The 16,785-nt window shown below is 38.4% G+C and overlaps 1 protein-coding gene across 2 annotated transcripts in view; it reads right to left on the bottom strand.

The window, feature by feature from the left end:
* The window catches only part of LOC126374417 (hemicentin-2-like), a 418,670-nt gene extending 402,142 nt beyond the window's left edge, over positions 1–16,528 (bottom strand). For both annotated transcript variants that reach the window (XM_050021062.1, XM_050021061.1), the window contains exon 1: positions 16,361–16,528. Coding sequence is in view for 1 of the 2 variants with exons in the window: in XM_050021061.1 (XP_049877018.1) it covers positions 16,361–16,363 (3 nt within the window). In the remaining variant the exon portion in view is untranslated. The remainder of the gene's footprint in view (positions 1–16,360) is intronic.
* Positions 16,529–16,785: the final 257 nt, after the last annotated feature.

Here is a 16,785-nt window from a genome sequence, read left to right as displayed (position 1 = left end):
ACATAGTTTTCTTGATTACATGCAGGTTAAGCGGTGGCAGATTGAACGCTGCCTTCATTGCTAAGGAGGTTGTAGACGTGAAATAATGGCTCAAAATATTATCGAGCTCCAATTAATATGCAAGCCATTCAATACACGCTGGTTAGATCTTTTATGCAAGCGCCGGTAGTGGTATTTTTGAACCTACACAGACGTAGATGATCGTACGTACTTTTGGGTTTAAGGTCCTACTGGGATCCAGCTCCGCATCGGCAGCATCGGGATCTGCCACATCTTCTCAAGAGAAGATTACCAGTTTCTCAAATACGTTGAATGGTGTAAATTTGTCGAGTTTCCTCATTTTTATAAAGGGAATAACTACTCTGAACTCTTGAGCACCACCGGTAATATTTTTGTTCTGTATTTTGATTACATAAGAGATAATTACGCACAGGACAGTGAAAAATAGAAAGAGGAAGAGGAAGCCTTTGCCCAGCAGTGGGATCTTGTAGGATAGATTAGATTAGAATAAATAATTGGCAACACCACGGGCACAACCCCTTAATTAAACCAGGTCACAAATTTTGTAAAAATCCCAGGAGGTATTTGAGCTTCTGAAAGGAGTTAGTTGGCTTACATAGTCAATAAAAGCACGCATAATGGACCACTTGCGTTTATGCGGAAAACTGAGCCCATTAAAATAACATTACATGTATATGGGACATTCGAGTATTCATTGAGTCAAGTCAGGGGCCTATGGCGGCTCAGTCATAACCCTGACACCAGGGTTGATGGGGTTGGTAATTTACTTCACAATCCACACGATAGAAGAAGAAGAAGAACATGGGACATTTGCCCATACATGTTGTGCCGACCCCACCTAGAGTGAGATAAGGGCAGGAGGATGATGATGATATAGTGGGAAGTTTGCTCACTTCACAATAGTGGTCCATACGCGAGGATACGCGGAAAGTCCCCCACGTGTGCTTAGGTGTAGAGTTTTGCGGAAACGAGCTCATTTAGCTTAATCATAACAGACCATGGTAAAGGTGACAAGACCTACCCTGAGGATAGCCCTGTGTAACCTATGGGTTTGGAAGTGAACCAATGATCTTCATTTTCACTACCTATTATTATCGTCAACATTGATTCGACTCCGTTTATAGTTCTGTCAATGTTGCGGGCTACCGTTAGACCGGGAATTTTGATAATTCGAAATATCGAATTTTACTTTACTTTAGGGGAATGAGTTGTGATCTTTTAAATAGTTTCAGCAGGAAAGAAGTAACACTTACCGCGGTTTATGTGATTTTGGTCTAAAAGTACGTAGGTACATCACCTTTATCTCCAGGCCATACTGCCAGGCTAGCCCGAAACATTCCTAATGAGCAGTCTTAATATGATTCCTCTTACCTTCATTTGTTAGGGGTGGAAATATTATCATAATTGAATTTGTAAGATTTTGACTGCAAAATGAACCAAAAGTGGTTTTGAAGCGGGCAGCAGTGGTGGTTTTGACCGGTTATTTATGAGTTTTGAGAGTAAAATCATAACAAAAATATCTTATTATCGCCACCTTACACTATAAATACGTGTACCATCTTTATATGTATTTATTACTAGAAATTCGTAAAAACATGTATCATTTTACACAATAAAACCGAAAAAATAAGTCATGTTAAATCACTTGACACAAATTCGTTATAGTTTATCGTTTGTGTCAATTGATATAAGTTACGTTTCTTTACTTTTTAAAGAAAATAAATAGAATTTTGCCTTTCTACAACTTTATGAAATAAACTTTCTTCCAAGACATTTTGTTTTTTGTAGAATAAGACTGTAAAATTGTTAACTGAAATATGATATATCAACGATGACTTTTGTATAGTTATGTGTGTAAAAGGGTATAAGTAGACTTGTATCAATTTACACAGTATAAAAGTTGGTGTCAACTGATACATGTAATTTATTTTGATCCTCTACCATTTCTGTTTAGGTTCTAAATATAACTAAATATTAGAAAAGAAACCTTCCATCATCACCTATCGACACATCTAACTTCTGTTCCATTACTCCTTATAAGTCGCGAGCTAGAATGTTTTTAACTTTAAACTCGATTTTCTCAAAACTTGAATTTTGGACTTGTATTACTTTTCACCGACGGTACAGAATTTATCTTAAACCGAAAAGAAAGTTTTGTCATACTAAAGTACTTACAGCAATTTGCTCCGTCAATCAAATCTTGATAAACACAAAAAAGAACAGGTGTTTGCTCCTTTAACTAACGGCCTCTGTGGTCCAGTTGTTAAGCTTGGGCTCACGATCCGGAGGTCCTAGGTTCAAATCACTTTGTGATCCCTAGTTTGGTTAGGACATTACAGGCTGATCATCTGATAGTCCGAAAGTAAGACGATCCGTGCTTCGGAAGGCACGTTAAGCCGTTGGTCCCGGTTACTACTTACTGATGTAAGTACGTAGTCGTTACGTGAGTCATGTCAGGGACCTTTGGTGGCTCAATAGTAACCCTGACATCAGGGTTGATGGGCTTGGTAATCCACCTTACAACCCACACGATAGAAGAATTAATTTTAAACTTGATGAGCGGGACAAAAGTCGAATTGGCCATCATAGCGTGCTAGTTTAATATTGATATGTTGCCTACGTCTGTTAATCAAGACTTATAGTACCTATGCCGTTTTAAAAATAAACATTTAGTGTGTTTTTTAAAACACCATTCCCAACTGGGCACCCTCAGACGTATTTAAGATTTTGTACCGTGTGAAAGCTCTCAGCGCACCCCAATTGCCCGGCAAAGTATTTAATGCCATCTGCGGAAAATCTACAACGCGGACTGTGCGGGGATGAGCGGAGATATGCAGGAATCCACCAATCACCGTGAGGGAGAGAGTGACAGAGCGTCTTCGTTTTTCGCTCTCTCGAATGCTGTGATTGGTCAAATCCGCACATCTCCGCTCATCTCGGCGTCAATGGAAACGCAGACTTAGTCACTTCAATAAGAAACTCCATTCCTTATACTATGCTTAAGGTTTTATTTTTTTATTTAATAAGATTTAATTTTGCACGAATTATTTCCTCAATTTGACATTTTTTAGTCTTCGTTGAGTGGGCTACTAATGAATCGATTCTCGCTAAACGCTAATCGTCAGCAGTGATACAAACCTTAATCCCCTACTCGTGCTGTGTAAGTACTTCTAGTGCTAAAACGTGTGTGATTTCAGTATGTGGGTATAATTGTACCCATTAAGCGATTGATGTGGTCTTATTAATTCGTACAATTAATAGTATAATCAATTCGTGATAGTTTACGAAAAGCAGTGATATCCTTGTTTTGAGAATGCGTAACTCACGTAGTGTCATGATCTCGAATTCCTGCTCGGCATCTAAACCACTGAATTCGACTCTATGAGTTTGAATCCATGTCTGGATAGTACAATACAAACAATACAAATACACTTTATTGCACCAAAATAAAAATAAATAATTACAAAAAGTCTCTTAACTAAGCACATGGCAAATGGCGGCCTTATCGCTTAAAGCGATTTCTTCCAGACAACCATAAAGTGAGGAAAAATGAAAAAAAAATAATTGAAAGATTTCGAGTACAAACTATAAGTACAATTTACCAATAAATACATGCAAATAAATATAATAACATACTTACAAATATTTTATAATAATTAATTAATTTTATAGTGACTGACATTAAATGGTTTTCAAGTTTTTGTTATGGTCTAAGAGATCATATTTTATGTCCTTCAGGCGCCGATACTTTTAAGTAAGTATCGTCCCTAAACGGGGTGTATTTGGGAAACCACAACTACCAGGGGATTTCTGTGCTGCGGTGTAGTATCGAAAAAACATTTTGAAGCTAATTTAAGCCATAGAACAACAAATTGGTTAGCAGGTCTAGGTATTTATCCAAGAACAAGATACTTAGGTTTAATAATATCCAAAAAAAGCCAGGTCGAGTTGATAAAAGTATATCTCTTTTCCCTCTACAAAGCACACTTTAGATACCTAAATTATATGCATTATTTAACAATTAAAATTATTAAATTTCATGCTTGTTCAACGGCGAAACTAAATTGTTTTTGAAATGTTTTATGTATTTGCTTTTCACCTATGCCTTTGAAATGAAAGGTAAAGGTCAAGGTATGTTTTTATACATTTTATTTTTAAGGCTTATTTAGGGTTAATTCAGTCTTTGAAGTACGAACCCTATGTACGAATCAGTTGGTTTCTAATTCTGCTTTTGAATGTTTAATTTTACATTTACAAAGAGATCGCGTAATGTTTGCTGGTCATCAAAGTATTTTTCGTATGTAGGTAAGTACCCAAAAAAAAAACGCCCTACTAATGTATGTATAGTTTTTTCACTAACACAGTGGAACATATTCGACGGCGCAAATTCGGACCTTATTCAAGACCCCTCGCGGAGGGTCCCTGGCTTTGAGTCTAAACGAAAAATCTGGACCCGACTGAACCGACCAACCAACCATAGAAAGTCAAACCATCACCTACATAAATCGCCATAATGTCGTCACTCAGATCAAACCATATCTCACATAGTGAACGAGTGCCTTCTGCACCGGTTCCCAGGTGGCATAGCCGATCTGCATTGTGTGACGGATGTGGCAGAGACTTGGTTGGGGGAGCTTAAGCTGGATATATGATCCACGCAGGATATTTTATTTTTGTCTGCCATACGCAATAATAATAATCACCTCCCTAGCGTTATCCCGATATCCACAGGGTCCGCTTACCTAACCTGAAGATTTGACAGGTCCGGTTTTTACAGAAGCGACTGCCTGTCTGACCTTCCAAGCCGCGAAGGGAAAACCAGCCCTATACAGGTTAGGTCACATCCCTCCGAATATGCATTTCTCGGGAATGTGGGTTTCGATTGGAAAGTCCCCATTGAATGTTCTTTTTCATTCTATATCCCATATTGTGCTAGTTTTATCATCATATAAATATATCAGGATATTTTATTTTGGTCTGCCATACGCAATAATAATACTAACACTGTTTTGGCTCAACCATTTTAGATGGCGATAAGACTTGCCACTTATTACGTTGGTCTAATAGAAAGCTCGACGAAGCGTGAGTATTCAGTCGTCAAAGGATGTACCTCTGACTACCCCTTTTTGGTTTTACAAGAATGAATCATTCAATAAAATATACTTTATCCAAGAAATTAGAAGGTTAAGCGCAGGAAAATCTCTACAGCGCCATCTATATTGTCTTTGAGGAACGAAGCCTGGAAAGTCCGTCATTGTGGAGCGTTGCAGGCAAGGTCTGTTACTCAGTACAAATTTTAAGACAACAAGCCTGAGGGTGCCCAGTTGGGCATTTAGCTGTACTAAAACCCGGAATTACTCTAGCTTCCAAGAAGACAGCGAGCCAGATCTTGTACAGTTACTAGTCCGACTGTTCAGGTGCCTCCCCAACTAGTGGAGGTTGGCTATCAGCTCTGAAAATTTATCCTTATCTCCCGCGAGGCGAAACAGTTCGACCGCACTCGTGATCGCGGTCCCCTCCCTGATATTACGCAACCAGGACTTCCTCCTCCGATCCACTTTCCTTTTTCCTGCGACTTTGCCCATCATTATGAGATGCAGCAGCTCGTACCTTTCGTGTCTTAGCGCATGCCCTAAATAATGCTTTATAGTCCGACTATAAAACCTTAAAAAAGAAAAAAAAAACCATAGCCAATTTCCTACAACTCAATTCTACAAGTTGAATTGAGTCACAAAAAACGGTATGAACTTATTAGAAACTCTTATACGAAGTCCTTTGTTTCTTTAATCGAAATTTAAACCACTCTGCCGTGTCACGGACAGAAACGGGGTAAAGTATAGCTAATATTTCAAAAGAATGTTCCAGAATTTATCTTTCGTTGTCGTCGTTTTGTCTTACTACTGGGCGCAGGCGTCAATCGAACGGAGGGGGTATAGAGCATACTCCACCACGCTGCTCCACTGTGGATTGGCGAAGATGTTTTTACGGCAAATAGCCGGGAACAGCTTAACGTGCCCTCCGAAGCACACAATCACTTCAAAGTGATTTTGCAATGTTCGCACCGGGAATCGAACCCGGACCTCCTGATCGTGAGCCCAATGCTTTGAGGTTGTTACGGAGGCTCTCTCATTATGCGATCTATATAAGTCATATCTCATTAAGACACCACGGTGTTGCCATCACGAATGTGACTTTTAACATACATACATAAACTCACGCCTATTTCCCAGCAGGGTAAGCAGAAACTATAGAATTTCATTTGCTTCGATCCTGACACATTTATCTTGCTTGCTTGTTTTGCTTGTTTGACTTTTAAAATGTTTAAAAGACATTATTCGACACAGCTCGGACACTCCATTCAAAATACTTATTCTTACTGTATGCCACCTAACGCATAAATTTAATATGAGCGAGACAGACAGTCCGCAAACGCTTCCTTGCTTCTTACCGGCCATTAAACCTAAAGAAAGACGCAGAGGGGGTGAGGTAAATAGCTCGGCGTCCAATACGAACTAGTGCGGGGGGGGGGGGGGGGTGGAGAGTGACCGTTATATACGTAGTATTATTCTTTATTCTATGCTATAACTTAACCTATCACTTACGTATTCGTAACATACTGCACCCTAGCACTCTATTGCGGATAATTAAGCAAGTATCGTATAAAGCCACACTATAATAATCCTAAATAGTTAAATTGTTAGTGGCTTCATTCCTTATTTGCATTAACACGAATCGCATGTAGAGTAAGTACATTTTGAAATTTCCCAATAATTGTTCTTTATTAGCATAAAGTATGAATTTTTAATGTTAAAGAAATTATAATATGAATATATGCATAGATCATGGAATGTAATCTGGCTCGATTGCTACTAGAGCGGTCAATAAGCATTAACAGAAAACATTACAGAAACTGTCACTGAATCAAGGGTACAGTTTGTTTGTCTTGTGTTAGTCTAACTTTATATCCTGTTTTGTGTATAATAATCTGTTAAATAAATACTGTTGCTACTGTTAAAAAATTGACGTTTACAGAAGAAGATGGAGGTTTTGTATTCTAAGCATATCGGTAGATAATAATAATATTGTATCAATAATTCGTAATTTTTTTAGGACGTAATTAAATAATGTATAATTAACAATAATTAGTCATTGAATAATAAAGTTACGATTGCGTATTATAGACAAGAAATTACAAAGTTCCATGTCTGGTGACGTCACAACTCTTTACGTCATATAAAAATACACGTTTTACCCCTTCAAAAATTGTAAAATATTATCTAAGTTATCATTACTATACTGATATCGTCACTTGTTTTGATATCACACGAAGTACGACTTTCGCCTTTGGTAGCTGAACCTTCTTTAGTTTCGTGCTCTGTGGAGTCGATAGTCAGTATAAAATTTACAATAGGTCATTGAAGTCAATTTTACTCATATTTTTATTGTAAAATCTATAAAAAAAATATAGAGACAAAGTCGCAGCTAAAGCTTGTGATTTAAATGTAAGTGTCCCTATAATCAAAATGAAGGCCTCAATAATTGCTTCAATTGAAACGAATCATTACTGTAGGAATTAAATGATTATTAGGAATAATGACTGGGGCAATTTTTTATGACTTCCTATGAATAAAGAGTTAATTATACTGTAGTCGTTACAGACAATAGGATTATTTTTAATCAGTTGCTTTGTAACTCGATTTCAGTATTTAACCAGCATTTATTTTGTAGCCAATGAAAACAGAAATCTTTAAATGTTCCATAATTAATTCTCATACTGTACTACATTCATAATAATTTATCTAGAATCCATGGCCACGTCGCCGGTCGATTCAAATTGAAATTTATCAGGGAACTCACTTGGCGACGGTTTAGAAACGAAGCCATTTTAATACAAATTGATTGGTGACGTCGCCGGCGACGTGGGCTTGGCGTTACAGTGAGTTATGGCACTGAAAATGAAGGCAGGTTACCACTAATAGGGGAGTAATTATCAGAGTACATATTCGATATGATTACTGTACGCTAACAGATAATCAGGGGGTCTAAAAGGACATATTGAAGCAAATAAGCCAAAGTCAACATAGCATTTTGACATTTACGAGTATAAAAATAATATTATTCTAAATGAATCGCTTCATGGTTGCCTTTTTAACCCCCAGTCCTTCGCCAGTATAAAGGTCAATTCAACAGCCTCCGTGGTCTAGTGGTTAGAGCGTTAGGCTCACGATCTGGAGGTCCGGGTTCGATTCCCGATGGGGAAATTGTCGAAATCACTTTGTGAGACTGTCCTTTGTTTGGTAAGGACTTTTCAGGCTTGAATCACCTGATTGTCCGAAAAAGTAAGATGATTCCGTGCTTCGGAGGGCACGTTAAGCCGTTGGTCCCGGCTATTAGCCGTAAAAACACCTCCACCAACCCGCAGTGGAGCAGCGTGGTGGAGTATGCTCCATACCCCCTCCGGTTGATTGAGGGGAGGCCTGTGACCAGCAGTGAGACGTATATAGGCAGTTTATGTTATGTTATATTATTCTGTACCTATTATTTAAAGGAAAGAGTGAGTTTTTTTCTTAGAGTAAAGGAAAAGTGGCAAATATTGAGAGTTATGGAGGACAGAAGAGGCAAGATGATTGGACACTTAATAAGACACGACGAATTTATTAAATACATTAAAACAAAGGGGAAGACCGAGAAGAGCTTACATGGGATAGATTAAAGAGAAGGCGAACGTCGTGTCTTATAAAGAGGTGAAGGAATTGGTCTTTGATAGACAAAAATGCAGAATGCTACACCGACAAGAGCGTGGCTCTTAAATTAGTAATGTGAAATTAGTAAGTATGTTAGAAAGAACACAGTTTTTTTTAGACGTGACTTATTGATTTTCCGCAAATAGCATTAACTACGTGGCCGGACAAATGGGGAGCGCTACTCTCACCCTGGCCTGAGCCTGAGGGTGCCCAGTTGGGCGTGAACCTCGGCTCAGGGCGTCCTCTGAGAGGATTATATTTGTGAAGGAATAAATAGCGATAACGTTAAGCGCTGAATGAGGGAAATCGTCGACCAAGCCGGCGGGGTCGGTATCGGGGTTCTGAAGACTTGTTGCTTATTTTTTGACGTGACTTATTGTATATTTGCCGCAGATGGCATTAACTACTTGGCCGGACAAATGGGAAGCGCTGAAGGCCCCGGTACAACGTTTAAGACAACAGGTCTGAGGGTGCCCAGTTGGGCGCGATCCTCGGCTCAGAGCGTCGTCTGAGAGGAAAAATATTTGAAAGAATTAATCGACCCTAGTGGGTCGATAGCGATAAGCGCTGAATGAGGGAAATCGTCGACCACGCCGGCGGGGTCGGTATCGGGGCCCTGAAGTGTTTGGTGTCGCGAGCTGATTGGCTGCCTCTATGGCTAGAGTAAAAAGACTTGTTGCGAGCTGATTGGCCGCCTCTATGGATAGAGTGATCGGGTCGTCAAGAACGTATATTAGGTCCTTCGGGAGCCGATACTTTGCACTACCGTCTCTGAGCGGGATGTAAAAGAACACAGACCTTCAGATAGTTGACAGCATAGCGGCATAATGATAATATTGTGAACATCATCATCACCAGCCCATTAACGTCCCCACTGCTGGGGCACGGGCCTTCCCTATAGATGGATAGGGAGATCGGGCCTTAAACCACCACGCGGGCCCAGTGCGGATTGGTGGTTATTAACGACTGCTAATGCAGCCGGGACCAACGGCTTAACGTGCCTTCCGAAGCACGGAGGAGCTCGAGATGAAAACTTTTTTTTTTTTTGTGGTCACCCATCCTATGACCGGCCTCTGCGAAAGTTGCTTTACGTCAACAATCGCAGACCGAGCGCGTTTACCGCTGCGCCACCGAGCTCCTCAACATACATACATCAAAAAAAAAAGTATTTATTTTCTAGTTACTGAAACTAGTTACTGAAGCCTCCTTTTGAGAAAAATATGTTTGTACCAGGAGACCCCTCTCTTCTTTAACAGTAGTAAATAGGTAAGAAAGTTTTGTTCTTTAAGTTTTACAAATAATTAAAGAATGTTTGTATAATGTGTGTGTGTGTGTGTGTGTGTATGTGTACAGACACATGCACACTCACACACATACAAACAGACACAGGTCTGTGTATCTGTGTCTGTGTGTCTGTGTATATGTGTGTGTGTGTCTGTGTGTGCGCGTGCGTTCGTGTGTGTACGTGAGTGTAAGTGTGGGTGTGCATAAACATAAACAGCCTATATATACGTCCCACTGCTACGCGCAGGCTTCCCCTCAATCTACCGGAAGAGGTATGGAGCATATTCCGACACGCTGTTCGATTGCGGGTATTATGAAATTAAAACAAAGGTGTTATTACAAACCGTAGGTGGCAATAAATGGGGACCCTGACAGTCGCTATTATTAAAAATAATTTTAATTTCCCAAGTGACTTTTATGACTGTATGTTGGTGCAATTAAAGTAATTATTTCCGTTATTTTTTTTATAACCGCTTGATTGCCCCGTAAACTACCAGTGTACACACTTTCTGCACCTAATATGCCCCGTAGACCACTAGTCTACAAGATTACCTGTGCTTAAATTGCCCGTGTGGACTAGTGGTCTACAAGCGCTTTCGACTTGACCTTTCTCTAGTTTTATGAACTATATCCGTCTTCCTCGTTCATTAGCGTGTTTATATATATCTATCCTGCTTCTTTGATAAATTTCCAACCAAATAAAACCATAAAACCGTATTCCATTCCTAGAAAAAAATTAAAAAAAACAAAGTTGAAGTTGACATTTTCGAATGTGTGGTTCGCGAGTGCTGTGATTTATGTGTTGTGCCGATTTGTGAAGAATTTAAATACTTACGGTGAGTATTTTTACTTGGATTTTTATTATTATCAAGGTAAGTAAACTACTTAACTGTAGAAATAAAGTTTTCAGCGTGAAACATAAAATTTGTCCTTTTCTGAACCCGATAAAGTTGACGGTATATTTTTGGCGCGCGCTTCCCGGCTAACGTAATAGTTTTATCTTCAATTTTGATGTATTTGGGTTGTATTATAATTCTAAATACTATCAATATTTCGTAAGAATATAAAATAATCTATATTATACTACTTAAATTGTAGGCCTAGATGTATTATTTGCGCATCTGTGATGATAAAAGTTTGTCTAAAATTACGCTTGCGCCGCCAAATTTTTATGCAAAATAAAAGAGCTGTAAATAAATATTTTTGTAGGAACACGTGTATGTTTTTATTTACTATCCTCATGTTTATAGTATATATATTGTAATGAAAAATAAAAAACCCTATGTTATCGCTTTAATTTTTGAAATATGATCGTTCAAACACAAATCGTGCTCAAAAACGCACTAGCTCTGTGTTCAACCTATGATAACTTTACACTGTAGTCAAATATCGATAAACAAAGCACTTAAATAAATAGCTTTGTTTATTCTAAACATAAAAAACAACACTTGACAGGGTTCTAATAACAAGTTGAGTCACAATGAATGGTTTCGTCGAACTCGAGCCACGCCGCACGGCACCGCGCTAAGTAGCGAAAACGAACGGGCAAAGTTGAGTCACGGCGGTCGGCAAACGGGGCAAAGTAGCGCGCAGGTCGAAGGCCGGGCGGGCAATCAAGCGGATAACTAGACCGACTAGTTGTTAGGGTCATTATTGAGCCGCCAAAAGCCCCTTACTTGGCTTACGTAATGATTACTCACTTACATCAGTAAGTAGTAACCGGGACCAACTTATGGAAGGTTAACGTTCCTTCCGAAGCACGAAGCATCTTACTTTCAGATATTCAGGTGATCAGCCTATAATTTTCTAACCACACTAGGGATCACAAAGTAATTTTTGTGATATGTCTCCACCGGGATTCGAATCTCGGACCTCCAGATAGTGAGCCTAACGCTCAACCTGGGGCCTGTTTAATAAAACTTACAATTGTAAATTACAACGACAATTTGGTGTTCATTACGTAGCTAATTTGAAGCTGCAAAATATTTGTGATCACACACTCCGCAATGTACATCAAATTGTCATTGTAATTTACAATTGTATGTTTTATTAAACAGGCCCCTGGGCCATAGAGACCTTTTTTTTGACGTGACTTATTGTAGGTTTGCCGCAGATGGCATTAACTACTTGGCCGGATCCATAGAGACCGTTGAACTATGTCATACTACTAAGTAGTGATGTGCCGGATCGTTAAAAATGTATATCCGCGGATACGGATCTGAATACGGATATTTAGTGTAAAGATCCGCGGATACGGATACGGATCTTTATTTTCTTATTCGATATTATTCGATTGGTGTCGGCGCCCGCGACCTTGAAACGATAATTGACGTCTTCGCTCGCCGCAACGTCAGGCAGGACACGTTTTAACTTGCATTGTGCGGGTAGTACTTTTGTTTTGGTTATGGTTTAGTGTGACACCGTGCCGCATACTGTGATTTTAAGAAATAAAAACAATCTGAATGGAATTTTATAGTTTTTTATTTAATAATTCTACTTAATCACCAGAAAAAGATCCGCGTGAAAAGTAACGGACACGGATACGGATACGGATTTTTCTTTTATCTCGGATATCCGCGGATACGGATACGGATACGGATATATGGAACATGACTACTACAAAGTAATTTAATTGGAAGTAAACGACATATTGAACTCTTGGAAAATATTTTTCATGTACTAGTTGTGATATAACATAAGCTCACGACTATATCCTAATTGGGGTAGTCAGAGGTACATTCCTCGCTAGATGAACTAAGTACCCACACATCACCGAGGTTTCTGTTAGACTAACGTGATAGGTCAGTGGTTGAGCCAACTGTGGTTATGAAAACTGCACTTAAGGTTATACTCATTGATGCAAATCCTGGACCGAGGTTCGAACCGGCGCTCCCCGTTTGAGAAGCAAGCTAGTGAACCATAGTAGAACTGTGACTTTTGGCCTTAGGCCCAGAGTTTATGTATATTTTGTGGCCTTTGCATAGAATACTTGTACGAAGAGCAAACATGATGTCTTCTCAGGCAGCCATTTTGAGACAAAATAACAAATTTGATAAAAATGAGGAAGATTTGTTTTAAAAAGTCGACTACGATGGTTATATTCCTTATAGATTTTATGTCAGTAAACATTATAATACATACTTAAATGAAAACGAGTAACTTTTCAGAATGTAAAAGTTTTACGGTACAAGGAAAGTCCATTATAGATATTTATATTCCTTCATAAATTCATGTCTAGATGGTAGGATACAAAAGGTACAAATCAATAGGACGAATTCCCGCCTCTCATTTTCAAATGGGAGTTCCTCAAGGAGCCATTTTGGGTCCGTTTCTTATTTTTTGGGAACATAAATGATTTACTGTGCAGAACCAAGCAGACATTGCTGTTTGCAAATAAGACTTCTCTTATATTTAAAATCGACAGAAATGTAAAGGAACTTGACAAAGCAAACAGAGCCCTGTCGCAGATTCTAAGTTGGTTTACAGTAAATAACCTAATTTTGAATGCTAAGAAAATGAAGTTTATTCAATTTGTTGTAACAAACGTAAAGAAAGTAAATAATAACATTAAAATTAACGATGGAAAACTGGATTTTGTTGAATACACTGTTTTCTTAGGAAGTCTTGTACTATAGATTCAAAACTTCAATGGGCAGCCGGCAGAAGGATCCGACAACTCATAGATGTACCCACTTACTAGACTTGTCTACATCAGCAACTTCCACAGCATAATGTCTCACGGAATTGTGCTTTGAGGTCAAGATGCTGATTTAGAAACTATTTTCATCATCCAAAAAGGAGCAGTTTGCGCTGTTTATAATCTGCGTTGTCGGGACTGCCTTAGGGAGATGTTTAAAGAAATAAATATACCGACAGTTGCGAGTCAATCTATTTATGAAAACATTGTATACGACGTAAAAATGAACTTACAATACAGGGAATAAAAAAATTGCTATCCAAAATTCTTGATCAAGTAAATGAAATTCATCTTTTTTGGGGTTATGTATACGCTGTTACTACAAACAATATACATACATACGTAAAGTCACGACTATTTCCCACCGGGGTAAGCAGAGACTATAGAATTCCATTTACATACTATACCATTCACCTACTTGTTAGAAACTGAACACGACATACAACAATGAATACACGGTTGAATATAAGGAAAAAAATATTCGGCCCACTTCGGGTCCTTCCCTTTGACGTAAACCTTTCAAACATACGTTTCCGCCCACCCGAATTTCTTCAGGTATGTTGTCTTGAAAATTTTGCCGCTTCAGAGACCATGTAACTACCTTCAAATTAGTTTAGAATCTACCTTCAATTTTATATTTTTTCTTGTAAGTGAGATAGACATAGTTTTTAATTACCTCGTTTTAGTTTGTTTATTAATTAAGCTGGTTTGTGCTTGTCTAAGACTTTTGAGCTTTTGCCTATTATGCTCATTCTATTTCTCTTTTGTTTTGTATTTTATATTTTCTTGTTTGTTCAATAATGTATTTGTTATGTTATGTTATGTTTTTGAATAAATAAAGCGATATTCCATGAATAAATCCGTACTAATATTATAAACGCGAAAGCGTACATGTGTGTGTCTGTCTGTTCGTCCGTCTTTCACGTCAAAACAGAGCGACGCATTGACGTGATTTTTTTAATTAGAGATAGTTGGAGTGATGGAGAGCGATGGCTATTTTTTGTCGATTTCTTACCCCCTACTTCCCTAAAATGGGGGGTGGATGCTTGTATGAAGTATTCCGCAATTTTCAACGTAGAAAGCTTAAAATTGGTATGCGTATTATTTGTGACTAACAAAAAAATCGTGAAACATTATTTTTTTTGGAAATCTGCCCCCAACTCCTTTGAAGAGGGGTGAAATTTTATATGGGAGTTTTTTTCAGTTTTCAATTTAGGAAGCTAAGAACTAGTACATTAGGAAAGGGGAACCGTGTTACGACGAATTTAACGCGAGCGAAGCTGCGGGCAAAAGCTAATTATTAATATTCCACCTCTGAAATACTGAGATATAAAAGAAGATAGACTTAAAAGGAGACCCATTATGTTTGACTATTTAGTGAGTACCATCCCATTATAATCAGTAAGTCACTCCAAAATTAAAAAAAAAAAAAAACGTTATCATTCAGCCTAGTATGTAAATAGTCGTCATATATTAATCTTGACTTGTTTAGCCCAAGGTTTCCCACTGCCAGGCAAAGGCTTCCCTGCGTTTCTTCCAGGATTCTCTCATCATCAGTACTCGTCAATCAATTACATCGACAACAACACATTTACATCATCATTATAGATATTTTCATCTATTAATAATCATGTTTAAATCAACTATGGCTGCTTCCTCCCGACGCAATCGGATATCGCATGGATGTGAGATTTTAGGGTAACATAATATAAGCTAAGCCATTGGGATAGTCAGATGTATATCCATCGTAAAATGAACTTAGCACCCACACCTCACTAAGCTCTGTTTAGACCAAATTTGTTTGATTTTAAGGATACCAGTAATGGACGTTTGACCATTTATTGAAAAAGTCATAACTCATATAAGTTTCATTAGACGCGCTTTCACAATTTGTAAATAAGTACGTTTCTACCCTGAATCCAAGTCGTATTTTTTTGATATCGCACGAATTACGTCGCGTCATTAGGAATGTCCTTACAAAGAAACTTATTAAAGCACATTTTAATCCATTCACTATCTCTCAATAATGTTTTAAACGGTATCTTTGCTTAGTTTAATAGGGATTATGTACGTGAGTTCGTGTGTCCGCTTCAAAGTTTTATATTCCGCTCCAAATCGTGCACAGAAAAGTCCCACTTTTATAAACGTTATATGTAAAACTCCAATATCGATATTGAAAGTTTTTTTTTTTCACAAACCAATTCAGATTCCCTTTCAATTATTGCATTTGGATATGCAAAACGAAAATACATTTCTATGCTAATAGACCGAAACAGCCATTTTAGGCAACGGACGAAAGTACGGTGAAAGGTACGTAAATGTATTCATGCAATAAATTCGGATTATTATGCCCCGTCGAATATTACCGCCAATGTACCTACATTCTAACACGCAAATTAGGCATGAAAAATTTCAAGGCCAATCATATTCCTTCGAGACAGTTTCCTTAGTTGTTAATTAAAAAAAAACTAGCTCTCTTACACGTAATAAAATAATAGCTTCTTAATTTATTCAATATAAATCACGAGGTGTTCAAGTTTATCTTACAAAATAATCTCGACATAATACTCGGCGACTAATCAAACCTTTTGGAGGCGAAAAAGTAATCATTTACCATTTTTCCGCAGCATGAAATGCAACCCCTCCAGAAACCTAGACACGGCACCAAATTTTCACATCACACAGTACCGCACTCTATCCCGTGTCGCACTTAAGATTAATCACAAATTACAACACTGTCACTGTTCAAAAACGTTCGGAAAACGTTCAAGGGGCGCGAGAAGGTTCGTGCGCTCGACGTTCGGTACGTACTGCCGCTACGGCGTTACGAGTTCGTCCGAGTACAGCCGAGTTCGTCCGATCATTCCCGAGTCCGCGCTAGGGGAACCGGGGCGAATTTTGCTCAGTCTTTCATATTTTATATCGGTTGGGACGAGACGGAATTACAGAGCTGCTGGGTAGGTTTTTATAGCGTTACGTAGCCGAGCTTCTATTCCGAAGGTATTTTTTCGACTCGCCGCGAAATTTTTCATTGTTTAC

Source organism: Pectinophora gossypiella, chromosome 17 (genome assembly GCF_024362695.1).
Source record: "Pectinophora gossypiella chromosome 17, ilPecGoss1.1, whole genome shotgun sequence".
NCBI lineage: Eukaryota > Metazoa > Arthropoda > Insecta > Lepidoptera > Gelechiidae > Pectinophora > Pectinophora gossypiella.
Note: the sequence above shows the minus strand (reverse complement) of the source record. Positions and strands in the feature narration are given on the sequence as shown.